The sequence below is a fragment of the Excalfactoria chinensis genome, chromosome 10 (genome assembly GCF_039878825.1).
Source record: "Excalfactoria chinensis isolate bCotChi1 chromosome 10, bCotChi1.hap2, whole genome shotgun sequence".
Classification (NCBI taxonomy): Eukaryota; Metazoa; Chordata; class Aves; order Galliformes; family Phasianidae; genus Excalfactoria; species Excalfactoria chinensis.
In genome coordinates, this window is record NC_092834.1 from 10,808,056 (window position 1) to 10,834,710 (window position 26,655).

Genomic DNA, 26,655 nt, shown 5'->3' on the forward strand with positions numbered 1-26,655 from the left:
TCTCCTCCCCCGGCCGGGCGGGCTGCGGGGCGGCCTCCACCATTTCCGCGGGCGCGGGGCGAGGGAGAGAGCGGGGCCGAGTTCTGCCGGAGCGGCTCCTACGGCTTCAGCACCGCGACGCTGGACAGCGCCCGGCGTGCTGCGGCTCCGCGGCGCTGAGCGGCTGCCGGGCGGTGCGGGGTGCGGTGCGGTGCGAAAGGCGGGCGGGACCCCAGCCGGGCTGGCCCCGGGGCTGGGCGGCTGCAGGATGCTCCTCAAGCTGGCGGTCACGCTGCAGGTGCTGTCGCTGTTGGCAAGCCGGGCGTACGGCTTCCCGAAGCCCTCGGGCAGAGGTAAGCCTCTTCGCGGACCCGTTGTCTCCGAGATGAGGAAAGTTTTGCGGGGTATCGGTGGAGGAAAGCAAAAACTTTCCCCTCGCTTGGCTGAAAGCGATTAGATCCTGAGGAATATCATTCGCGGCGTAAACCAGTGAGTGGCTGGACTTGCAGTGTGATACCGAAGTGAGGAGAGAGGTGGTGGCACGCGGAGCGGAGTTGCGGCGCTCTGCTCGTGGCGGTGCTCCCGGCCGCGCTGCAGCCGTGCCCAGCTCTCGCTCGCCGTCTCTCCCGGCACGCTGGATTATCAGATTTCTAAGCCTATCCTTGTGCCAATCCGATTATTGCTATTTTAGTCATTCTCTTACTGCATTCCTCCCCCAGTTTTCTTATGAGTTTTCTCATCAGAAAGCGGTTACTGTGTTTCTGTTACCTCATTTTCAGAACCTCTCCCTCTGCCCCATCAATCGTGCTTTGTTTAAATGTTTGACTTTAATTTTTGCTCTCCAAGACATTTTTGCAAGAACTTGCAGTTAGCAGCATACTTAAGATACCGGGTTTTATGAGGGAAAAGTAGAAATTAAGAAAAGATGTGCTGCCTCCTCAGATTCATGTGCATCATGTAACTGAATACACTTGTTTATTCTAGATAAAGCTGTACACAACAGGCAATTAAGTGTAGAAAGACCTTTGGAGGAACAGGTACGTACCATAAAAAATATTGTACATGCTTTCTGTTTGTATTCCCAAAACCTTCCCAGCACTCAAATGAAATATGCATGAATATTTTGCTGGCTTAGCAAATGACAAACAAGTAGATTCATCAGTAAATACTGCTGTATCTTAGGAACAAAATAGATCTTCAATAAATTTTATGGGATTGTATATATATATGTATATACATATATAAAATATTTATATATATATATATATTTGCTGTTCATTTTCTCCAAAGCAGGTCATCAGCTCCAACAGATCACATGTGAGGAACTCCCTTGTGTTCAAATCTTAGGGGAGTACACTCAGAGCTTGGGTTAAAGATGGAAAACATAACTGGTATTTACCCTAAAGTTGAAAGTCTATGCAGTCTCTTACAGTATCTGATTCTAGTCATAGAGTGTGTTTTGTTACTGTCAAGAAACACCAAGAGTTTAAGTGTGTACAATGCATTAAGCCAAATTCGTACTAAGAATGAAGATCAGGCATTAAGGCTTTGGCTGCTATAGATGAAGCAAGATATCATACATTTAAGTCTATTTACTCCTTCTGCCTCTGTTTTTTAAATTATTTTTGTTTTATGTTTTGTATATCAGATTGCTGAAGCCGAGGCAGACAAGAATAGGAAGATAGCTTCCACAGGTAAAGCATCTCTCCAGCTTTTGTTATTTTTCATAATGGTATTCAAAGAGGTATAAGAATCCATGTTGTATGTATTTTCCAGAAAATAAGCCAGAGTTCAGGAATTATTCCTTTGTTGATGACTTGAACCTGCTAAAGTCAGTAGCAGAAAGAGAGAGGAATGAAAAAGAGAGGGAGTCAATTAGAAGCTCTTTGTATGAACAGCAATTGGCCATTGATGATGCAGACTCCACCAAGAACCGCAGGCTCGTGGATGACTATGACTCTACTAAAAGTGGGCTGGATTATAAATTCCAAGGTATTTTGTACAAACCTTTAAGTAACTGTTAGGTTAGACCTCTCTTGCAAACTGATTACTGTCACAGACATTGCATTCTTCACTAACCACGAACTCTATTCATTGCAGCAGTGAAACTTCAGTTATTTCCAGTTGTAGAAGATAGTCATATTGCAATTTTGTTTTGAAATACAACACAGAAGAATTGCTAGTGTTGATTATTACAGTCTTCTTCTGTGGAGAAAAATCCAACTGTAATTTGCACTAAGTTTTTTAGAGCTTTAGATCTGATGGGGAAAAAAATAGGACATTTTAAAATGTAAATATAATTATTCTGGTTTGAGAAGGAAAAGCATGTTTATCTAGAGCTAAATTGCATACATTTGCTACAAATGTTAAGTCTGTTAAGTGATTCTCGTCATCTTATAGCTAAAAGCCGTTAGTGAAGGCCAAAGAAATGTGCCTTTACTATAGGAGTAGTTAATTGATTTGTAGTTTAAGTGAGTCCTCTGAGAGTTGGGAGAAGCATTTAGTTCAAGGTATTTTTAATTATATCAAGGTGTGCTAATCACAGATCAAAGCTTACTCGTCACATTCACTTTCTCAGTGGTCATGATGATATTATTTCCCATAAGTAATGATTCAATAATTAAAACTTAATGTGCTGAAATCCAAATAAGTCTGTAATATGCTGCTTATTAAGCATATTATTTGATATGGTATCTATGGGTGAACAGTATTCTCTCATTCTTACAAGTTTTCTTATGGTTTGTTCCTGACATTTTTCTATGCTTTTTCTAAAGAGCCAGTCTTAAAGATATTTTTCAGCTGTACTAAATGGACCTGAACAACATTTGTTTGATACTGATGTAATGCATTGCAAAGCACATAGCAAACAGTATTCCTAATGTGTTTTAATGAGCATGGCTTTGTTCTGATGAAGGAAAAAAAAATACAGGCAAACATTTTTGCAAGAAATGTAATCCAAAGGAGCTAGAACAGCTAGCACACGGTTAAACTGTGATCCTTTTAGATGATCCAGATGGCCTTCATCAATTAGATGGCACTCCCTTGACTGCTGAAGACATTGTTCAAAAAATTGCTACAAGGATTTATGAGGAAAACGACAGAGGAGTGTTTGACAAGATCGTTTCTAAACTTCTGAATCTGGGGCTAGTAAGTGTCTTGTTCATATCCATGAAGCTGTCTTGTGGGATGCTTTAGTGCTCTTTTAAGAAACAGTTGACACAAACTCTGTTCGGTGAACCTGGGAGAAAATTAATGGGATTCTAACTCAAGGCAAGCTCTAATAGTCAGTATTTGGGCACATCAGTTTCACTCTGCAACAGCATTGCTGTTCTTGGGTTGGCTTTGCAACGCAGTATGCCAAACTGCAGAATGTTTCCGATGTGGAGAAAATGCCAGCTCTACTCCTCCCATATCTCCCCTCATTTTTTCCTTGTAATATCTCTTCTCATTATTTTCTATTAAAGGTCTGAGCTCATTCTTGCCCACCTACTAATTATTTCAATCAGCAGACATATGATCATGGTGATTAGCTGAGGGTACATCTCTCATTGCTGCTGATCTGTACTTTCACTTTAATTTCTGGATGTCTCGATGGTTTTAGCCACTGCAATATGAAATCCTTATATTTTAATCTACTAGTGTTACATTTTCTGCATGAGATTTTGCAATTAGCAACTGCTGATTATTGATTACAAAGGAAGGTGTGTAGGGACAGCTGTTACAAAGCACAGAATTAAAACAAAACATTTTGAAGATGACCTAAAAAGCTATTTACATTTTCCCTTTCTCTATTACCATATTCTGTTGTTATTCAGAGATACACGCTCAGTTGCAGAACTACGTATGTATATACTTTGTTATACTATACTATATATACTATATATATATGTATGTATATATATATATATATATACAGTTCTTCAAGCTGGACTCCGCTGCTCTTACTCCTGTGGGGTTATATTTTCCTCTTGGAGGCTGTATGTTTAGGTAGGAGTTTGTATGTGTGTACATATATTTGATATGTGTTTGTATATGTATACACATATATACATTTATATATAGGCATGTGTTTTTATATAAATATATGTATGTGTATACACACACACAAAACAGAGAAGTTACTACACCTACCCTTGCTATACTCAACTTTGCAGCAAACAGATTAGAAGCAACTTGTTTTAAAAGCTCATATTTCATATTGATCTTAATTCTAAGAAAACCACAATGCTCTATAAGTGCTCTGCGCAAATGTTTCAACAGATCACAGAGAGTCAGGCCTATACTCTGGAAGATGAAGTGGCAGAGGTTTTACAACAGCTAATTGCAAATGAAGCAAAGGATCGTGAGAAGGAGCCTGAAGATTTTGATTACCCTCCAAGCAGAGCAGACAGTGATTCAAAGGAAAAGCAACAGGAAAAAATGGTAATCACTTAGCTAATAATTTGGACTCACTCACCAAACAATACAGATAGTCCAACAGACTGCTTTGCTTTAGCCAATAAATAGCTCAGTGTTCAGAAAAAAATACCATGAGACCAAAAAACAAATAGTGAATTATGTTGAATGTTAAAGCCAGATCCCAAATTGTAATAAGCTTGAGAAAAAAGTCTCTTTTTCACCTGATAGATGGGAAAACATAAGTATAAGATTATGATGCTATTTATTGCTCTATTATCTCTATCACCAAAAGCAATGTGCTTACAGATTTATTTATTTTTATGTCTGTTGTGGAGACATCAAACAAATCTGATCAAGATAGCTTCACCAATGGGGAAATTGATGATACCCTGGACAACACATGGTCATCATCTAATGTCTTGGAAAGAAGAAATGAACTGCCTTCTGAAGATGATTTTGAAGACCTCCAGTACTTTCCAAACTTTTATGCACTATTAAAAAGTCTTAACTCAGGTGAGTTTGTCATGTGTTTACAGTCATATCTGGGGAAAAACTAGGAAAGTGTAGTGGAAATGTTAAGTCATGGCTTGAATCAGTGATTGAGCACCTGGTGGGAAAGCAGAGCCAACTCAGGGGAACTAAAGTGCATGCAGTTCAGTGCATCTGAATGTCTGGAAGGTGTGGAGCCAGGATCCACCCCTTCCCAGACCTCATTCAAGGGTTGGCAGGGCCTCTAATGCTGGAGATCCCTGCCTGTCTAAGGCTTTCTGAAGGTAAGAGCTATTTTCCTTCATTTCTGCATCTGTGGCAGCTGTACTTGGGCTCGTTCTCTTCTGCTGTAGCCAAAGACTTTGCCACCCTGCTATTATCATCCCATTATAGCATTATACTGAGATTCTCTGTTTTCTCCTTCTCTTCTCACCTGTAGCTTCCCTAGTTGCTAGAGACATGTTATTTTAAAATGTTCTCTAAGTCACATAGCAGAAGCTCATTTTGTTTGTATGGCAAAACACTGGGATCAATGGTATTCAGAGCTGCATGATGGGATGCCTGTGTATTCCATCCCATCTTGAGAGACGTGATTCAGAAATCCTAACCTCTTTCAATTCTTGTAATGGCATGAAAAACTGGAGAACTGTTTTCTCCTGAGATCTTTCCCATAATGTCCTTGTCTTCTGTGCCAACTGAAATACAAGCAAGTCAGAGTAGAATTCTTGCAGTCATGCTACCAGTAAATGAGTCTGAGCCTCCCAGCCTTTTCACAAACCACAGGTTTGCTGTTTATTGCAATGAAAGCTCTGCATGTCTCTTCCTATTCCGGTGCTAGGCATTATTGCCTTCCAATTAGTGCAGACAAGGTTGTGGCACCCTGCCACAGTCCCTTTGTCAGCATGCTCCACCACACACCAACTCTTACTCTTAGCCCGCATACCTTCAGCACAGTCAGCTGCAATTTATTCTGTAGGTCTCTTGTCCTGCAGGAGCCTTAGTCTTTCCTGAGAATGTCCCTATAAACACTTGAATGGAGAAGTAGAATGAAAAACCCATGGACGTATTTTGCTGAAATCCAGTCTAGAAACCTCATATTCTTCATGTTGTTCTTTTCATTTTCCTTTAGTAGTTTTGCATGCTATTCCTTCCCCTTTTTCTATTCACAAAGCAGAAAGATGTGTTGAATTTAAGAGGTTATCAAGCAAACAAAACTGGGTTCCACTGATTGCACATCTCTGCCTTGTCTCCTGCTTTATCCTATATACCTGCCAACTTTTAACAAGCTGGAGGTGAGGAGATTCAATTGCATCCTACAGACCTGTGCAAAATTGCAGAGAGCAATACAAAAACCTCTTCGGTAGCTCTCCAAAGGGATTGGTCCTCTGCCAATCTGAGAGTATGTTTCTGACTGTACCTATCTAACAGAGCACCTGACTCTGTTGGATCCTTCAGTGGCAAGCTGAGATGCAGAAGAAGCTTGTGCAACAATGTGGTGGAAGAGTGTTACGCTGCTAATGCAGAAATGGCAGTAATATTGCTCAGCAGATAAATACAGTAGAAAAAGAAAGCTAAGAATCAACGCTCATGAGGATAGTCAGAAATAGTATGTTCAATAAGCATCATTTTTTTATCATAGAAAACATTGTTTAGGTCCTATTCTGAAGTCACAGTCTTCCCAGCCACGTCATATTACCTGCTTTCCCAGTACCCTGGTCATTATCTGGTGCATTGTCATTTGAAACATTTCTAGTGAACCAAAAGGTCTCTGAACTATTTGTGATATGAACTAAACCTGTCTACTAAGTAGTTCTGTGCCTTTATCTGCCCACTGACCTGCTTTTTGAACTACTTCTGATTTATCCCCTCATGCAGAGACAGAGACGAAAGAGAAGGAGACCTTAATAACCATCATGAAAACCCTGATTGATTTTGTGAAGATGATGGTTAAATATGGAACAATCACACCAGAAGAAGGAGTTTCCTACCTGGGTGAGAGTACATACTTTTTGCAGCAGCATCATTAATGCTATGTTCTTACTCTACCAACCGTGATAATTATGTTGTCATCTTCCTTGCTCTTATGAGTGTTGTTTCAGACTTATTCATTCAAAATCTTAAAGCTCCACTTCTAAACGACTGACCAGGTTGTGTCCCTCCATGTATGGAAAACAACTTGGCATAGGAGGAGCTATTGTAGCTCTTTCCTGGATCTGGTAGGGTCTGTGGTTGAGCAGACTTTATAAAATTGTTGTAATTTCCTAAAGATAGATTTAGGAATAGCCTGGTCTTGCTTTTCATCATTTTTTGTTTTGTTTTCTCACCATCCTCTCTTTCTGGTTTCTACAAACTCTTGTAGTGACTGTTGATAGCCTTTCTAGTTACAGAAGCAGAGCTACAGAAGAAGAGCACACTTGCGTAAGCTCTGTACAACCCTTTTATTTTTCTAAAGTGTTCCTGTTCTGGGTTAGCCTGATAAATTTTTGTTTACATCAAGGTAATTTCAAAGCTTAATAAATCAGCCTGTTACGGCAGTAGGACTGGTGATGATCTTTCATGACTTCTGTTGGCTTGTTTCATATGGATGGTTGCAGCTGCGGGATTGATTGATGCTACTCTAACTGTACAGATTGATTAGCAATTACTTGGCTGCAATGTATCCAGTGATTCATGATTCACATTTAGTGCATGGCTGTACCTCCCCTCTAAAGCACTCAAGTATGTCTCTTCATTTTTTTGAGAAGTCCTTGAATTTTGGAAGATTTGGACATTTTATTCTACAGTTCATTTCTATTCCTCTGCCTACCTGTATGCTTAAGGAAAGTTGCACATAATTAAATGCTTGATTACAAGTGATGTCAATCTACAAAGGAAGACAACATAACTTGAGTAGATACTGCTCTCACTAATAGCGTTGCCAAACTTTAATCAGCTGAATTCATTCCTGATGTAACAGGATAATGGAATTACACTAGGGAAGCATTTTTGCCAGATAAAATTCAGGATATTTCTTCCCTTTAGCTTTGCTTTGAGTAAATAAATACTGTAACTGTGGAGTCGAATTGCTGTAATGACATAATACAGAAGGTGGGTATTAGTTTAAGAATTTGAGAGGTCTGATTTAGTCTGGACTTAAAGCAAGATTATCAACTGATGTAGGCAGACACTGGCTTGCAACTTAGTGATTTAAGGAGAGGTGGATTTTGTACTCCATCAAAGCAACTCACTGTAGTGAAAAAAGCTTTCTCGTAGGTCTCAGGTTGCTTCTGTGGTATTTTTTTTTTTCTTGAAACTTGCTGTTGACCTTCATTTATTGAGTTAATATTCTCAAATATTCATGAGAAGAAAGCACAGAAACAATTCAGTTTCTTGCAGCACCCATAAGTGTTTAAGCTGTTTTGTACTCTAATTTGTCTAAAATTCTCAATATAATACAGCTAGTAGTACTTGTATACACACTGTTACTCAGTGCAGTCTGGGTTATGGGACTGATGCACTGCTATGTTCATCTGCAGCAGATGAAGGAACTAGTATGAATATATGACAGGGAGAATAAATAATTGCCAAAAATTGGCAGCTTTTAATTGCTCCTTCAGTCTGGAATTAGTTAGCAGATCCCATGTTACTTGGCAGAAAATAACTACTGTTTCTGGGCAAATGGAAGTATACTTTCTCTGATACATTATGGTAGGAAACTGCCTGAATTATTTTTACTCACTCTATGGGTGAAGCCATGCATAAGCTATGTCCCGAAATTATATATTCAAAATAATAAATCATTTACTGAATCAAGTCACAGGCTTTTGTGCCTTTTACATGAGAACAGTGAATTTGAATGCATATACCAGTAACAGCTGGCTTGGGATTTGAGTACCACAGCATTATGTCATCATCATTGTATCCTACTCTACGGGAAAATATCTTGCTGCTGCAGTGAATGATGTTATTAGGTTTAGCTTTAAGTACAAAGGATCTAGTTGCAATGTGGTGCACAAGAAAAACGTGCAAGTACTCATACAAATGGAAGAGAAAGGAAGCTGATGTGTTAATACACACAGTATCATGTAATAAGTATTTAAAAGCTTTCCAAATGCTAAATATAGCCTGTAACGCAAAACCCAGAAAGCAGAAACCAATGCATTAATATATATGAAATGAGAAAAATTACTACCTGTCTTTTATAGCATGTATTCAGAAAGTATGGCTCTGGGAGCATTAATGAGAGGCTGTAACAAACTGACATAAACTGTACATTCGGCCAAATTGCATCACATTTGATAAATGCCCTGCTGATGGTGTAATGCTGCTATCTGCTGTCACTTTCTTAACTTTGGGTGATGTATTTTGATATACTGGAAGCAAAGTCTGTGGAATGGAAGACCTGTGATACATTTTTTGACTATTCAGAGGGTTTCATAAATCTTTCTAGAAAGCCTGTCTGCCCTCTGAAGATAGAAATCTGCTTCACAGTCTTTTTGAACTAATAAGAATGGACAGACACTATTGGTACAGAAGCTATAAGGTCATATGTTATGGGATCACAGTTACACCAGTAGCTTGTACATTACATCCAATGATGGTATCAACTGAGCCACATTTGGGCAGCTTCTCAGAATCTTGAAAATGCTGCCCAAGCAGTTGAGTCCTTCTAGTTTGCCCCAGCCTGCTGAATGGACAGGATATTGCTGCACAGGTTGAGAGGATGTCAGTTATTGAAATAATGATTGCTGTTGGCAAGGGTGCAGTGAGTGCACTGAAAGAGCTGGAATCTCTCCTCGTAATGACCAGCAGAAAGGGAAGTTGACTGGTATAGTGTAAGTTATTTCACTATTTATGGTGTTCATGCTGTTGCTTTTGAATAAATGGGTGATGCTGAATTTCCCATGCAGAACTGAGAAGGTCTGTATCCTTCATGGTGCTCAGTACCTTGAGGGAAGAGGGTATGATGTTCAGGCCAATAGAAAAACTCACTTTGATTTCAGAAGAGCAGAATAAGAAATGTGCTGAAAACATCCTTCCGCTGTTAGAGTATTGGTTTGTGAATAATATGGCACTTTCCTTTGTTTTTGTACTCTGTGCTTGTGTCATGGTGGAGCTTCACTCCTAGCGTTCCAATCAGAATTATCACAGGCCAGGTAAGTGTTAAGGAAATGCTCCATCTACACTGCAGAGAGAAGAGGAACTTTTTGTGTGCCGAGAGTTTTCCTTCATGCCAGGTTGTCTTTTGGCTGATTTTAAAAATGAAGGCGTATCAGTCCACTACCCTCCTAGTAAAAGCTCCATTCATCATAAATGCATCAAGCAAACTAGTTTCGTAATATACTAATGTTAATAATATTGTTGTCAGCTTTGAAACAGAAACAAATGGTTTCTGCCAGTTTGTTCAGATACATTTGTAAATCATCTCCCACTAATAAGACCAAAATAGTGAGTGAATTTTAGAACTCTTCTATTAATTCTATCTAAATATTAGACTCTGGTAAACCAAAACAAAGATCTTTCAGACATGACAGACAGATTACTACGCTGTACACTACTTAAAAGAGTATGTTTGCTGCAAACTTATCCACGGCCGCCCCATGAAAATTGTAATACCCAATGAACTGTTACCCTAGAAATGTAAATCAGCTGTGTGCACATTTTCTTCTTGCACAGAGTTCTCATTTATTTACTAGTGCATGTAGCACCAACTGTTGCCCTTGGTACTTTTTTTTATCTCACATATGTAGAGACTTCACCTTGATACTGTGTGCAATGAATTTTTTATTGCATCTTATGATTGATGTTGGCCATTTTGGGTTGGATTTTTTTTTTCCAGTTTCTAAATCAAAGCCTCTATATCATCTACAACTGGAAAATATTGTGGGAAGAAAATCAAGTTAAAGCATTCTGGAGATTTGCTGTCTCTGAGGGAGACTCCACTTCTCACCTCCTTGTAGAGAGTTTAGCTTAGTGTAGCCACAGTGTACAGCACATTGGATCACAGCAAACTGGTTTGGGAACAAAATCCCCTTTAATTAGGGGGGAAATGGAAAGACTACTGCAGCTTATCAGTATGTGGTGTTTGAGTCACAGCCACCTCTTTCCCTAGACCAAAGCCACCTCTTGTCTGCATCCCCTGAGCACTGACTCACTGTCAGGAGCCTCTCTCTCCCCCACCACAGAGTAGGAGATTGTGTTGGTTAGAAATGGACATGGACATATGTCTCTGTTTACCTCTTTTACCCTCTTGTCATTTGCTTTCCATGGGCAATTGAAGAGTACAATTTTCAGGATACACCAGTGCTAGAGAGAGGGTTCAGTGGTGAGCTGTTGCCTGGGTGTACATGCACTCATTAGTTTGGTCCTTTTTTAAAGATACATTTGGGATATCATTCCATAGGCATACTCCCTTTCAGCCAGGCTGAGGCTGCATGGCAAAATTCTGAGGGAAGTAGAAGAGGCAAACAGTCCCCATGTTGATTTAATATGGCCCTCTGTGCCGAGGCACGTGGAATAGCTGTTCTGTCTCACATTCATGCCTGGTACCCTTCACAGGTCCACCTCTGAGCAATGCGGAGCTCCTCAGTTTCTCTAGTATAGAGCAGTGCACAGCAGACACATTCTGGACTTTTCCTGGCAGGCAGGAGTATTCATTTCAATACTGTGACTAATCCCTGAAGTTCTCATCAGCACAGATGCTCCAGGCCAAAGGTCTGATCCTGATATTTGTTTAGTTGGGTAAGATCAGGCACTGAGCCAAGAGCATGAGGCAAAGAGCAGATCTGTGACATCCCTACTCAGTCTCCAAAGTCAAATGCTTCCTGATACAGAGTCTGTGATTTTGAGAGGGGTGAGGGAAGGTGTGGCTTGTTCGGTGTCAGAAGCTGCACATGATATATGGACGGTGTCAGGTGGAATTTCTGTTCGTTCCTTCAATTTGACCTGAAAGATGAAGTGCAGGGAACCATCCATGCATAATCATGCTTTCTTCTTCCTTTTTTTGTAATATCCTTTTTCTCAAAGACCTTTGTTCACACTGTGGGCTTTCTTTATAAGCATTTAAACCTCTAATTTGTTGTCTTTATATGAATTTCCCTTTGGTGATTTTCCTTGCCCAGTATTACATTATCATATGACTGATACACACAACGAGCAGTGGGAGTTATTTATTTTCAGGCAGCTCTCTTTTCTCTGTTATTTATTTTGTTTCTGATGGACTCAAGTGACAGATTTCAATGCATTGTACGGTTCCTAGAAAAACCAAGGACTCTCAAATATCTGAGAAACAGAAGTCAGGGCACCTCACATGAGGGCAATGAGCCAAATACTGAGCAGCAGTGATTGTTTTAAGTACATGTGAATAGTTGAATCCAAGGTGAATCTGCATGGAGGTGAGATGAAAGAATGTGGAAAGAAAGTATAAAAGTCTCTGATAGGACTGGAACCTAGCAAGTGTGTTAACCACAGACACCATTCCAGCTATTCAGCTTATCTTTCTGTAGCTTCATCTATGCCCCATTCATATCTATCCTGTGCTACTGCGGCATTTGCACAAAAACACGGATGATTTTCTGGCCTCTGTTGTTTTGGTCATCTCCTGTTTTCCCTCATTCAGACTGCATAGAAAAACGAAGGGACATCTATGATATACAGAGTCTAACAACTTCAGAGTTATTAATAAGTGGGGCCACTACTCACTACAGTAAGTTATTTTGGACATCACTTAAGCAGGACAATGTACATGATAGCATAGTCTTTCCAATATCCATAGGATCTAAATTTTCTCAGCTACTTTTTTTTCAGGAATATTCAGTAGTTTTAGTTTTACTGGGCTGTTTTTTTTCTCTCATTGCATAGCATGACTATCAAATCATGTGTAGAAGTCTGCAAACCAACAAACATGTTACAGTTTATTTCTTAATCAATATTCACACTTTAAATCTGCAATTGGTTCCTGCAAATGTTTTGCTTCTTCTCTTGTCTCCCTTTACTATCTCCCCTGTTCTTCCTCAGCTCTGTTAGAAATCATGGTTTCCTGGAGATGTCTGTTGATAAATAAGTATATTACCCAATTTCTAAAGAAAGGAGGCTGAAGCCTTATTTTTCTTACTGTATTTAATATCTACATTTTAAAAATTACCTTCTGCATTTACTCTTTCTCTGATGGCTGAGCACTGAGATCTTAAGTTATGATTTGAGATGATTATGTGTGTGGGGTGCTGAACTCTTTAAAATTAAACTCCAGCCCACTCTTGCAATGCAGACATCTGTGTGCTGCTGTGGCCACAAACCACGATGTTTATAAAATGCATGATGTCAGAGCATTTAAAGTGGGTGCACAGGTCTTGTGGCAATCTCAGATGGGGCAAGGATTAAGGAAAGGCTGTACCACAGAGCTCTAGGAGACCTCAAACAGTGTAAAGGAAATGCCTCTAGAATCCTGAAGAGATAAACCTGAGAAATAGTCTGTAAAGTAGGGAAATAAATGGCCAGAGCTTTGGTTACCTCAAAATATTCCTTTCTATATTGTATTTTATTGTTTAAATTGCCTTATTGTTTTATTTCAAATTACTCCAACCATCTTCCTGTAACCACTTACAAGTGTTGCCACTACCTGGGGATTGTCATCTGGCATGTTGTTCCTCATGGCATCAATGGCATACCATTGTGACAAATCAGTCAAATGGAAGGATTCAAAAAGAAAATGCCATATCTTGACATTTAAGACATGAAGCTGGAAAGGAACAGGGTGTTTGCAAGGCAAATTTGTAAGGTTTGATTTATGAACATCTTTCTGTGCTTCTTGGCAATTCTGTAAGGAGCCGTCATGGTGTTTGGAAATATACTGATCAGATGAACTGCGAGCCTCATCCGGCAGAGCAACTCCCCACTTTTCTGACTAGCAATGAGAAGGATTAAGATAGGAGATGACTGAAGGTTGGATTGCTTTTTGCTTCATTAGTGGAAATCCATTGGATGTTGACAGTTCCCGCACTTGCATATGGTAAAAGGAGAATCTGGCCCCAGAATTAAGCTGGTATGCCATTCCCCATGGAACAGTCACAAGCAGACACTGATACCTTGAGTTTTGTCACCACTGAAAAAAAGGCCTTGTGGGCTCTCTAGGATTACCTACTGCAGGAGGCAGAATCGATGCCTGAAATATGTGCATTTCCTATATAAGCAGTCATCAGCACAGAGCTTTCCATCTGAAGCTGCTGTACTGTGTGAACTCATTAAGTAAACTCATTTTGTAGCTATCGTTGAGATTGATCTTGGGTTCCACGGCCATCCTTTTTGGCTCCTTAATAAATATAGCCTTTTAGCAGGCCTTTCTGTGGAAGTTTAATGACATGAAATCTCAGCATCAGTCAGTTTGACAAGGATAGAATGTGAAACTGCCTCCTGGGCACAAGAAAATTATGCAGATAAAAAGTCTCTGCTGGAAAATTACCAGTAGTCCAGAAAACACCATGAATCTGTCTGTAGAGAGGAGTCTGTGTCAGAGTTCCATTACCAATTCCATTAAATACTCAAATGGTAATACTCAGAAACTAGTACATTAATTTCTGCCTCTCTAATGAGGAAAAAAAGTCATTTAATTTGTACTTTTTTTCACATAATACCTTTTTCCACAGGTTTGAAGGGTGTTACCACAGTACAGTCTCCCAGAGTAAAGATAAGCATTCTGTTTTTATGTGACCCAGATTTTTTTTGATCCCCCCACTTGAAAAACTTCAGCAGTTTCCAAAGTGATGGGTGTTTGCATTTCCAGATTCAGCCAAGGGGTTCTGTCAGCACACAGTGCCTGCAGAAAGTGGGCCTCAGCTGCCTCACAGTGCCTCCCCAAAATAGGAGTCCTCGTGAAAAATGGATGCCTGAGTGAGTCACTTGAGATCAAAGCAGCAGGCAGAAAGGGAGGTGAGGCGGAAACCAGATCTTCTGACTGCTGCTGTCTGGTTCCACTGATGAGATGATCTGCTCCTCGGAAAGCCAGCCGCCACAGCCATGACCTATTTACTGACGTAGTTTGCTTCCATTAGCTCCCTTGTTATTGTTCTGTTGTTTAATTAGTGCCATCTCAAATAAGTGGCTGGCTTTGTAGAAAGGTCATTACCTTTCTGAACTTTTACTCTGTAAAAATTGTGTTGCTAAGGAGATGATAACTGGAAAAGTAATCAATCAGTTCTTGTTAGGCCTCCAGATACTGCATTTGGTTGCTTAGCTGCTTGCCACGCACATCTTGGCTCAGAAGATGACTCACACCATTAGTGCAACTCAGAGCAAATGTTCAGCTATGGCCTCACCCCATATGTCAAGTACAAACACGTTTTGGAGCCATACCAGCTGTAAGAGGCGTTAATTCTAAAGGGGGAAAAACAGCAATACATCCTCTTCAAGAAGAATTGGGATTCTCTGGGAAAATTTTCTTAAATATATATGTAAATTTCCATAAATATAAACAGGCTTACAGAGAGAACGCTATTACACAGGAAATACAGCTGCTTGTGAGGTCACAAAATTGAGATTGATGTGCCATCCAGCTAGTAGGACAGCTTCAGTAATTCTCCTATAGAATGTAGTTTGGGTTAAAAGGCTGTTCGTATAAACTTGTCCATACTTTTACTGTTGACATGGAACTTTGAAAATATAATATTTTTGTTAACATATTTGGTCTGGCTTTAGTAACAAGGCTTGGACAATTAGTGCTGTATTATTCGTACACAGATGTTCAGTGGATATGCCTGGAATTCAATGCATTTTGCCATCTTACTGTACCTGGCAAGGTAGTGCTGTATATTAGCACTCATATATTGAACTAAAACAAAATCGTTAGCCAGATAAAAAGGCACAGGGAACTGTAGAATTTCTGGTGGAGTCTGTAGAAGTAATTAAATGAATCCTGTTCCCTTCAGAAGTGGAATGTGGATGTGGATACAATGATCTCTTAAACACCACGGTCTATAAATATAACAAAACAGTTCTCAGCTGTATCGTTATATTTTGAAACTATCATTATGCAGATATTTAGAGACTGGTAAGTGGGTTATCAGTCCTTCTTATAGTGGAGCCTGGCTATGACTTTAGTTGTGGAAGGTGTTTTTTTCCTGCTATTGCAGGTTTACCGCATCGGCACCCAAATGTGACTACTCCAGGGGCAGAATCTGACAGGCACTCACAGATCAATGTGCTTACATATGTGTGCCACTTTAAACATTTCAATTCTCCTTCATACTTTAACATCTACTTTTAAGCCTAATTTACTACATTTTGCCTGATTTAACAGCTTTTGCTGGATTAAAGCATAAAATTAGTGTCATTTATGCATTTGCATGAATTAGTGAGAATAATGTATTCACTTGGATTTAGAAATGGTTTTTAAGTGAATATATTTACATAATGAAAGCAGAATATTAGCCTGGTACTCATCAAGATGTTTTAAAGGAGCACAGTGTTCTTAGCTGTGTAATCTTATCCTAAAAGCTGTGCTTTTTGCAACAGGAATCCTTATATTCCTGCCAGAATGTTAGTATGGTACTGATTCGGGTTAAAAAATAGAATCTTAAGTTCAGCTGAAAGAAATGTTTGCAGTCTTTTCAATAAGCTCTGGATCAAGTGATAAGTGAGGCACCAGTACCACCACTATAACATTAGCTCATTTTTTTCTCTTTAACAACATGTCTGATCCAGTTTTAACCCAGCCCAGACCTGCTTAGGGCATAGGACAAGGTCAAAAATCACATTAAAATGACATGTACCAGATTCAAATAATTTTCACATGCACAAAAATAAAGCCCCAATCCAGTGTGATGCAGAATTGACAGGTTGCAATTAGGCAGCTTGCCAGCAAAAAATGCTTACATTTCGGTTCTATGTAAATAACAAAATGTAGATGATGCAGGCAGACAGGATTATGTTACTTCTCATCAGATGCCAGGCAGAATTGCCTGTAGTGAGCTGCCGTGAGAACTGTGCTTGCTGAGGGAATTAATCCTTACATTTCAGCGCTGAGCGCCTCTTTGATAAAAAAGCACATTTCTAACCAATGGATAAAAGGTTGGCCCAATACAGAAGATGATCTAAAACATTTACTATCCCTGTAATATCCATTCTGCCACTGTTACCATCTCTGATACTGAATACTTCTGCCGCTTGCATAAAGGGAATGCTGATGATTCAAAAAGGTATCGTAAAAATGTTCCACCAATTAGCTGCTATCTGTCAAATTTTCAACCTCTGTTTGATCAAGTCTATTAAAAAAGCTGATAAAGCAAAAGAAAAATCTGCATAATATGACTGAGAAAATATGACAGGTTGTGAGATTATCCATATTGTGGATACTTATTATGTGTTGTATAAAAAGGACGTTTTCCCACATAGGCATTTGATTATTGCATCTGAAAAATACATTTTGATGAGAAAGTGCTTTTACTTGAGTTCAGCCCTAAAACTAGCATAGAAAAATATTTGCTAGATTTTAGGTGATTTTAGGTTTTTAGATGTGCTAAATTTTGGGTGTGTGCATGGCCTCCACCATCTGCTGGGTGTTCAGTTAAATGCTTGACCTCAGGAACTCTGAAAATCAGTTCAGTTTAAGTATTTATTTAATCTGAGTATCATTTAAGACCTTTTATTAGAGATGCAGTATGGGAGAATAGGAGAATATTATCCTACCAGAATGAACTACGTATTTCACAGTCTTGGTCTTAAATCTTTTCATTGCTTTCACCAAGTAAATTGCTAACAGAGATTGCTATATAAATTTTGTGACTGATGTGATTTAAAAAATAACTCATCCACAGTTTTCCTCTATTTATGCATACTGGCTGTATTTGGTACTCCTATTGTCATGATTTAGTATTTTTTCTCACTAAATGTTGATCAAGATTTAGTGTAAGCTCTGCATTAATTCATTAGAGAACAGAATGAAGACTGTTCTTATGGAGCTCCTCTCACTATTCAAACTGGTATAGTAGAGAACCTAGTATCGTTTCTGTATCATATCTGATGAAAAATAACTGGAATTTGGTTTTGCTTTGCCTTCATTTCTAGAAAACTTAGATACAATGATAGCTGTGCAGACAAAGAAGAAACTTGAGAATCCGTCCACTAAAAGCAAACCAAAGCAACCAGCAGGTACTTATTCTGTAGTTTTCTCTCCTGAACATTGCTATTTAATAACACGTTGTTTAATCTATTCAATTAAAAACAAGTAAATTACATTAGAAGGTAGACTGTTAATTAGAGAGGTGGTCACTCAAGGACCTGTAGCCATAGTGTGGATGTCTAAATGACAAGAGAAGAACTTTTGCTTAACTGACTTAATGTAGAAATGCTTTTGGAATGTAGGATACAAAATTAATCTTATTTTTGTTTCCTTAGACAAGAGTAGTGAAGAAGCAGATAGTACAAAGGAAGAAGCAGCTAAAATGGAGAAGGAATATGAAATCTCAAAGGATTCCACAAAAAATGAAGAGCAAAATGCAGCAGAAAACAACGAAGAGCCCAGAGGTGCAAAATATAGCCATTGTTTTTGCTACATGTGACTGAAGTGATTAGAATCTTTTCTTATCTTTGGCACTGCTTTTCCATTAAAAATATATTCAGTTTCTGTGGCGTCCAGCAAAACTCTTAAATACCTACATACATTTTTTTTCTCTCTCTCTCTTAGCTTGTAGTAGAAATAATCTTTAGAAGTGGTTTGCTTATAAGAGTGGTTTGTTTATAAGCTTATAAGATACTGAAGATAGTCTATTGAAGATTTATCTGTGCAGTTTGGTTCACGTTATTTTACCTTCAGAAAACAAACAAAAAACAAAAACAAAAACAAAAACAAAAAAACATAAAGCCTTTTTAGACATTGAAATTAGATCAGTATTTGTTCTCTGTCTCACGCAGTATCCTATGCTCTTTCAAAGAATGGCTTACTATAAAGCTAGCTCTATGTTCTCAGCTCAAATTTTGCAGTCTAACTGGTACTGTACCCTCTTACTGATGGAGTAGCTTTCTACAGGCTAATCACGCTACATTTTTTCCCTGACAAATGTTAGAGCATTACATCAATAAAGCTCCAGCCAAGTTAAGAATTCAAAATCCATTAGCTGGAATATTTCCTTAGGGGCTTTATTAGGTAATCCCGGAACTAATTCTATCGTGTGTGCTTTCTGGTCCAAAAATAGCCATGCTTTAAAATTTCGGCTATAAAAAGGACTTATGATCATTTTAATGCTTTTAGTGTTTCCTGTCTCTCAGCAGGTATAAGTAGCTGTATTTCAGCTTGTCTTTCCAAAACATTCACAATCTTACATCCATGATATGCTGTTAGTACTGATGAATGAAGATTTCTGACACTTTGTATACAAGCAGACAGTCGATGCTTTCAGTCTTATTATATCATCCCTTACTGTCTTAACAGCTTCATTTTTGCTTAACGGTTGTTATGTTCTAAAAGATAAAGCTTGCCTACAATTCTCATACACAGTACCTGGGGATGCTGCCAAAAGTTATGCACAGAGATGGAAAAAAAGACCTGATTCTAAGTTTGTGGGTGACTAATCTTGTCCAGATAAAACCCCATAGCTGTCTGTGGGAATTCTCACTGACTAAGGTTGACAGGACTCAGCTTTTAAACAGAAACTAAGAATAGTTTTAATCTGCCTTTGCTGTAACCAACTTCGCTCAGTTAAACAGGCTGCATCAATCACTGATGTAAGTGCTTAATTTCTCTTATCCTTTCCTCTAGGAAAAACTGAAGCATATTTGGAAGCAATCAAGAAGAACATAGAATGGCTAAAAAAGCACAACAAACAAGGTAACAAAGAAGGTATGAAGTAAAATGCACCATGTACATTGCAAAACATATAACTTAAACTGTATAACTTAGCACTGTGTTACCAGTTAAATCACAGTAATGTAAAACTGCATGTCTACTGCAGTGATGATGGGTTACCTTACATGTTTTCTTTTACATGACCTGTGCTATTTATATCAACACATGAAAATAGCAGACTAAGGCAAACTCTTGGAAACTGTCTCAAACTGCCATTGCCCACAAGAAGTGCAGGGACTACACTGGAGGTTATTCACATACCACCCAGATAGATACTATTAGTTGGTGACAGGTAGACAGCTGTATGTTAATCACATCAAGTGTTTCATTTGTTAGTTCAAAATATCTTTTAATTCTGATTTTATACAGGAGATAAACATCTGTTTAAGTGCCTGGATATGTCTAGAAAAGCTCGGTGCATCTGGCTAGCACTGTGCATGCCATCCCAAATATTGAGTTTTGATTTATAATTGTGAATTAAGTAGTTAAAATAAAAATCTATGTCACTAGCACTATATTAGTTTGGATGGCAGCCCAAATCTAAGCTAATGACTTGTATCTCTCACATGCAAAGCTGTGTAGAAGGGGAGCACTGACTGAAGCAGCTGCACAGGGTCTGCTCACCAGCTGCTCCACCATTTGACTCTTCCTTGGAGATATGGCTGTATGAGAGCTGGAAGGAGGAATCAAACAGCAGCAGGATTTCTAGCTATTTTTCACAGACCTTTATTTATATCATGTTTTCCCTCGAGATCTTTTGTGAAACCTCCTATCCTCTCTTTCTGCTATTGCTGGGACTTGTGCTGTCACCCGCTCTGTAAGTGACGGTTCCTTGCTAACGGATCCATCCCTCGGGTATGAGTGGAGCCTGGCAAGAAAAATCCTTCATGTGCCAGCCGAGCAGAAGGGGATCTGAGATAAGATTAGCCCAGGGTAATCTAGCTTTCCCCTCTGTGAGCCACAGTGTATATAAATCACATTTCAGAGACAAGGGTGTGCCTACAGCCCAGCACGTTCATTTTCCTATGCAGGAAATTTAATAGGAAGGACTTTTTCTTTCGAGGCTACAGTTATTTTTTGCCCACCTTAAAACCATTTTCACACAATGGCAACAACTACAGTTGTACTTCCTGCTCGAGATTTCCTTCCACTCCTAATACATATGTCTGTTTAAAAAATGGTAATATAATAGTTAGCTCTCAGTCACATGTCGTTATTCCTCTGCATCACACATACTGACAGGGAAGCCCCTCACCCCTCGTCATCAGTAACCTTTCCTCATCAGTAACCTCTCGTGCTGCTGCAGCCTGAAAATAGCTGTGCAGATCGATAGCATTTTATCTGCTTGGAAATGCATTAAGTTGTACTGATGTTAATACTTCCAGAAAATGGATCCACCGGGTTAGTGCTGAATGCACGGCTTTCTGTGTAAATGGATTTTCATCTACACTAAAATATCTTTACTGTCCTCTGGCAATGGAAATGAGCCTTAAAGTGAGCGTAAGTTATGACCAGATTAGAAAACAGTCCTTAGTCTTCCAATACATCATAGTTATTGTATTTTTTCCATAATTGTCATTCTTGTAAAATGCTAATTCAGTTCTCCTGCAATGATGATAAGGGAAGTACAGTCAGTGAATGCATTGGTGTGTTCCTTCAGTACAAGATTAGGTGTTATTTATGTGCCCATCAATCACTTCTCTACTATCATCTAGCATCTGGGAGCTAGCAGGAAAATGATTTACAAAGTAATTCATGTATTAAAAGAGCCAGACTTCTTTATTCTTACTCATGGATTGTTTTACTCCCTGCATATACTTAAAGAGGTTTAGGTTTCTTCAGGCAAGTAGATCAATATATGAATTTCAGTGGAAGTTAGAATTCATTCAGTGACTAATGACCTTGGAAACAAATATTTATTTGCATTTTCCCAGTTTATCAGTTGTCTCATTAGTAGGCAAGTTAGCCTCAGTGGTCTGGCTGCATGAAAGAGAAATGTGCCACAGGTCCAGATGTTGGCCTGACTATCTTTTGTGTCCAGAGTTTGTCTGCATGTACAGGAAGAACAGAACTCTGTCCCTCTGATGCTCTGGGTTTGTATTGCTGTTCTTTCTGTCTCCCAGACCTGGCTTGATCTATGAAACCTGTGCTCTTTAAAGAGCATCTCCACTCTGGTGTGAAAATAACATCTCTCCCACTGCTGGGTGTGGGCTGCTGTGTGTTCTGTTACTTCATGGTCTCCAAAGAGCACAGCTGTGACTCATCTAACACATGCAAATAGTACGTTTGGATTTTTCACAGAATACTTAGGTAGTTTCATGACACTGAGTTGCCATTTAGGAATAAAAATAAAGACTGCAATTAATTGCAGGATGCATAGCAAATAGGTTGATTTGAATATGCAAATAAGACCTCAATTCATATACCGTAGCTGTTTCAACAACTCAGCGTAATGCTGCAGCTGGTGTGGTTATTTATCTAATTACTTGTACAAATTAATAGCCTGTAAATAAGCACTGGAAATTAAGAGACTTCTGGTTAAAAAAAAAAAAAAAAAAAAAATTGCCACAAAATACACAAATTAGCCAGAATTTGGTATCTTAATGGATATGATCCCATGTAGATTGTGTTTGAAATTCAACCTTCACATATCTGTTTAATGATGGAATTGTTAATACAATAATAATAGGGGAATTATTCATAATAATAATAACAGGGGAAACAAAAAGCCTAGGAATTGTGATGTGGGTAATGTGGATGTTAAATTAATTCAGTATTTGCTGTTCCATTCATTTCTATTCCACAATTCCATGGTGTCTTTTACTGTCATTCCATCAGCCTGAATCAAATCTCACAGCCTCATTACTAAACTGCTATTACTGAGGTAAGATGAAGCCACAAATGGGTTAAATTTTCTTAAGCCCATCACAAAATGAAAGTGAAATCCTGGCCTCAGTGCAGCAAATGGCAAAATTCCTTCTAGCTCTGATGTGGAGAAGAAATCCCTGAAGCACTGTGGGGAGCTTTGAATATATGTTTTCTGAATTAGTGACTTGTTATTGCCTCGTACTGTTTTTAAAATGACCACAAACATAAATTTGCTTATTGAATATCTTTCCACTTCTACACGTTCTTGGCCACTTAGCTATAAAAAGTCAGAAAAATAATTTTTTTGGTTTTGTTAGGAATATTCAGTCTGAAAGAAAGTCCTTCCATGTGTTGTTATATGGTGAAATGCATTGGGTTCTGCTACAAAATCAGTACTAACATAACGTATACTGAAATATTCAGGATGAATCTGGTTTTGTGTAAGATATTAATTAATTTAACTTAGTATAAAGCCCTAGGACATCAATGTTTTCCAGACTAAGTTGTGATTCTAACAGATGAAGCTTTATATTCTGTTCATGGGAAAAAGTGATGTTTTCTACCACAGGAAAATATTTTTAATGTATAGAGGATGAGTCATGCTGCACAGATGCAACCATCTATCAGAAAAGGAGAAAGGATCTTCCTATACTGTATTGCAGATTGACATACGGACTCTCTAAGGCTTCTTTGACAGTAGCACTGTCATAAAGATTACTCTGCAATATTTTTCAAATCAGGATGTTTTGTTTTGTGTTGATGTAAATATTTATGTTGTTGCCATCTAGTTTCAGGAAGTTAATTTCTTGAGTCTTCTAAAAAGCCTATGTTTGATGCAGGTGTCTGCAGTAAGTGAGAATTTTACTGGAAACAGTGTAATACTTTCATTTAAATCCATGACAACAGTGGAAATAATAGGACTTTAACACCAGCTTTCACATGCAGACTAGAACACCAAATCACTGAACCAGAAAATATTCTTACTCGAGTATTTGTCATCAAACAAGCAAGAGCAAGAGATGATTATTACTCTTGAGTTGAGTAGTAAAACCGCCAAGAGGTGGAAGAAGACTTTGTGTGGGTGGTTCTCCTTTTTACTGCTTCAGAAGTTGTACTTGTGGTGAATTCTCTTTGTGTTAAGTAAGTGCCTTTGTGGGGCTGACTTTTCAATGGCATTGTTTATTAAGCAGAGCAATATTACAGGTATAACTCATTGTGTCAATTAATTCTTATTTTTCAGATTATGATCTTTCAAAGCTGAGAGATTTCATTGATCAGCAAGCAGATGCATATGTGGACAAGGGCATCCTGGACAAGGAAGAGGCTGATGTAATTAAACGCATATATGGCAGCCTGTAAAAAGCTGGTGGCTGCCCACCATGTAGAAAACTAGTGTAGCTTTTCCCCATCCCAGCTCGATGACTTATGGTCTGTTGTTTTGAAGATATCATTAGAAATCCCTTTACATTGTACTGATAATTTTTTAGAAATGGAGAGCTATAGCGCTCTGTACACTGACTGCATATGATATTTTCCTACACTTGCAAATCAAATCTAAACACCAACTTCTGACACTGACTTTCTATTTGACAGGGTAAATATTTACGTAATGCTCTCTTTGATTTGTGTTTGGTTTACTTTGTAGATAAACCTATCATTTCTGATGGACAAGTCTTTTAATGCTGCACCGTTTTGCTCTCACTCCACTAGCTTTCTATAGATGCAACTATGTAAAGGGCATTATTAGGAAATAGTTCATAGATCTTTAAATAAAATATTTGAAAATAATTTACCTATTAAAGTTTTTATCAATCTTAATATTTTACACCCAGAGGTCTTGTTTTGAAATCCTAATAGCATGTCTTGTCCTGACTTTTGCATAGTATTCTCTAACTTGGAGCACAGTGCCCTGGGCTAACGAACACATCCCTGACACAACTGCCTTTCTTTTTAAAGGGCTCCATTCTCCCCATTGGCTTCATTCAGCATGTGTAGAAGTTCTCTTTAGTGCACCATCTTATGACTGTGCATGCATTAGCTGGATTCCTGATGTGAGTAGCCTGATAACAACTGTAAATAACCATTACTTTCTTTCTTTTTTTAAAACATTCTTTCTTCCTTTTTGGAAAATGAAATGAAATGAAAGCCATTTTGCAGGGTAGTAGTTTGCAACTGGAGATGCTTTTAGAAACATGAGCCCTGTTTTTCTGAAGGACCGAATGGACCCATCAGATCTCAGCATCTCTGAACATCAAGTCTGTGGTCTGCTTACTGACTTGGCTCTATTTTGAAGTAGTACCTATCATGCTGGAAAACTATTTATTTATTTATTTTGTGTCACATACTTGCTGTCAGTAGGCAATTAGTTGCTACCCAAAGGGTGAAAAAGGGAAACAAAAATTCCACTCTTCCTCAACTTGCAGAGTTTATGAAGAACAGTGTAAGAAATCTTTTCACATTTAAGTGGATGGATGATTCTATGCCTGAAGAACTCACAAAGTAAGAGCACTGAAGGGAGACTTACAGTACTGCCTGCATAGCACAGCGTTCAGTAAGTGGATTGTTTCCTGTTTCCACAGCACAACTGGACTCTGAAGTTGAGGGGAAGATTGGAACAATTTATCACAGCCAACTGTTTGGTATCCTAGCAAAACATGAATTATCAACTGAATTTTATCAATAGAACATTATTGGTAACAAACATTAAATGAACGTGATAGCAATGAGGTGAAACAACATAGTTCTTTCAAAACAGATGGCATGTAAGCTAATGAATGCTTCCTAGCATCCAAAAAGTACATCCTGATATGGATAATTGAATTGCAGTATCACTTACTAATGGTGATATTTTTGTTCAAACAGTATTCAAAAGTGTGGTCAAAGCAACCTATGGATAGTTTGTAAAATGCCAAGTTTCCTTTTCTGTCAATATAATGTGTAGTATAATAATTTAGTTTTGTTAGATGTTAGTTTATGTTAGTTTCTCTCTTTGGCCTCTCAGGCATCAATGCAGGAATCTGGAACTAACAGAAAGATGTAATCTACCAACAACCTGTGATTATGAAACAGTTTGTGTCCACAAAGGCTGGTCCAATATTTTTAACCTCTCAACTTGTCAAATGTTACAACCTCAACAAAATGTATATGACATCATTTACCAAAAAATCCAAACAATGGGTATGACCCAATCCCAGTTCAGAGTACACATATTCTTGAACCTATTCAGTGCTTACCCTGCTGCTCCGTACAACTTAGAACATATGTAGACATGATTCCACCAACACAGCGTCTAGCTGAGAACTGACCAAGACCTCTGATGTTTAGATAAGCAATCTCAGCAATGGTTCTTCAGGTGAGATTCACTTTCCATCCTGCCCAAGCCCAAACATTGAACTCGTTATTTGAATGCTTCAAATACTGGTTTGATTGTACATCAAATGAATATCTATCAGTTACCTTTCAGAACTGGAGTGTAAATGTACAGCCTTCCTGACAAACCACCCTGCATTTCTGAAAGGCTTTGACTTATGCTAAATAAAACCAAATGTAGTGACTTGAGTTTCAACCTGCACTACAGCCCTTGTTAGTCCTTATTTTGAAGGTGCAGTAGCACTGCATGTCTGCTGTTGGGTATTTAGCATATAAACAGTAAATCAGATCCTGTCAGTGCTTTCTTTTTTCCTGGCGAGGAAGGTATATTCAACACTTGCACAACCCTGGTTCTAAAATGACAAAAAGCAGTTTCTATGTTGTTTGTATCTCTGTGGGATCCTTCAGTAAGCCTTCACTCTCAAAATTATCACTGAAAATGTAACAAGTACAATTTATATGGTATTCACATTTTGAGTTTTTCTATTAGACTGCTGTGTCTGATACTGTACTTTATTAAACACTTTACTACAAGCCATGGTAGTACAAGGCTGCTTTTGTGCTTTAAGGAGAATGCATCTTTTCTACCCAATAGCCAGCCTTTGGATGAGGCCCTGACACAGAGCAATGGAAGTTGCTCCTTGATAGCTGCAGAAAGGGGGAGGTCCTTTCTGAGAACATTCAGGTGAACTGCGGCACCTGATAGCTCAATCAGTTGGACAGAAGGGTTTAATAGGCTC

General features: G+C 38.6%; 1 protein-coding gene across 3 annotated transcripts; it reads left to right on the plus strand.

Annotated features, from left to right (window-relative positions):
• Positions 1 to 26,451, plus strand: SCG3 (secretogranin III). 3 transcript variants are annotated; one of them, XM_072346037.1, is made up of 12 exons: positions 1 to 332; positions 964 to 1,016; positions 1,628 to 1,673; positions 1,756 to 1,971; positions 2,984 to 3,126; positions 4,240 to 4,401; positions 4,713 to 4,890; positions 6,742 to 6,858; positions 17,902 to 17,985; positions 18,232 to 18,360; positions 19,592 to 19,672; positions 23,787 to 26,451. In XM_072346037.1, the coding sequence occupies exons 1-12, from the start codon at positions 248 to 250 to the stop codon at positions 23,903 to 23,905; spliced, it is 1,413 nt and encodes a 470-aa protein (XP_072202138.1). In that variant the 5' UTR covers positions 1 to 247; the 3' UTR covers positions 23,906 to 26,451. The 3 variants fall into 3 exon arrangements, with proteins under 3 accessions (XP_072202138.1, XP_072202136.1, XP_072202137.1); XM_072346035.1 differs by having other exon boundaries at positions 98 to 332; positions 19,592 to 19,660; XM_072346036.1 differs by lacking the exon at positions 1,756 to 1,971 and having other exon boundaries at positions 98 to 332.
• The last annotated feature ends 204 nt before the right edge of the window (positions 26,452 to 26,655 follow it).

Coding starts and splice junctions, on each gene's coding strand:
- SCG3 (XM_072346037.1), top strand. CDS start 248: ATGCTCCTCAAGCTGGCGGTCACGCTGCAGGTGCTGTCGCTGTTGGCA. Junction 1,017..1,627: donor AAAGACCTTTGGAGGAACAG/GTACGTACCATA, acceptor TTTGTATATCAG/ATTGCTGAAGCCGAGGCAGA. Junction 6,859..17,901: donor AGAAGGAGTTTCCTACCTGG/GTGAGAGTACAT, acceptor CTTCATTTCTAG/AAAACTTAGATACAATGATA.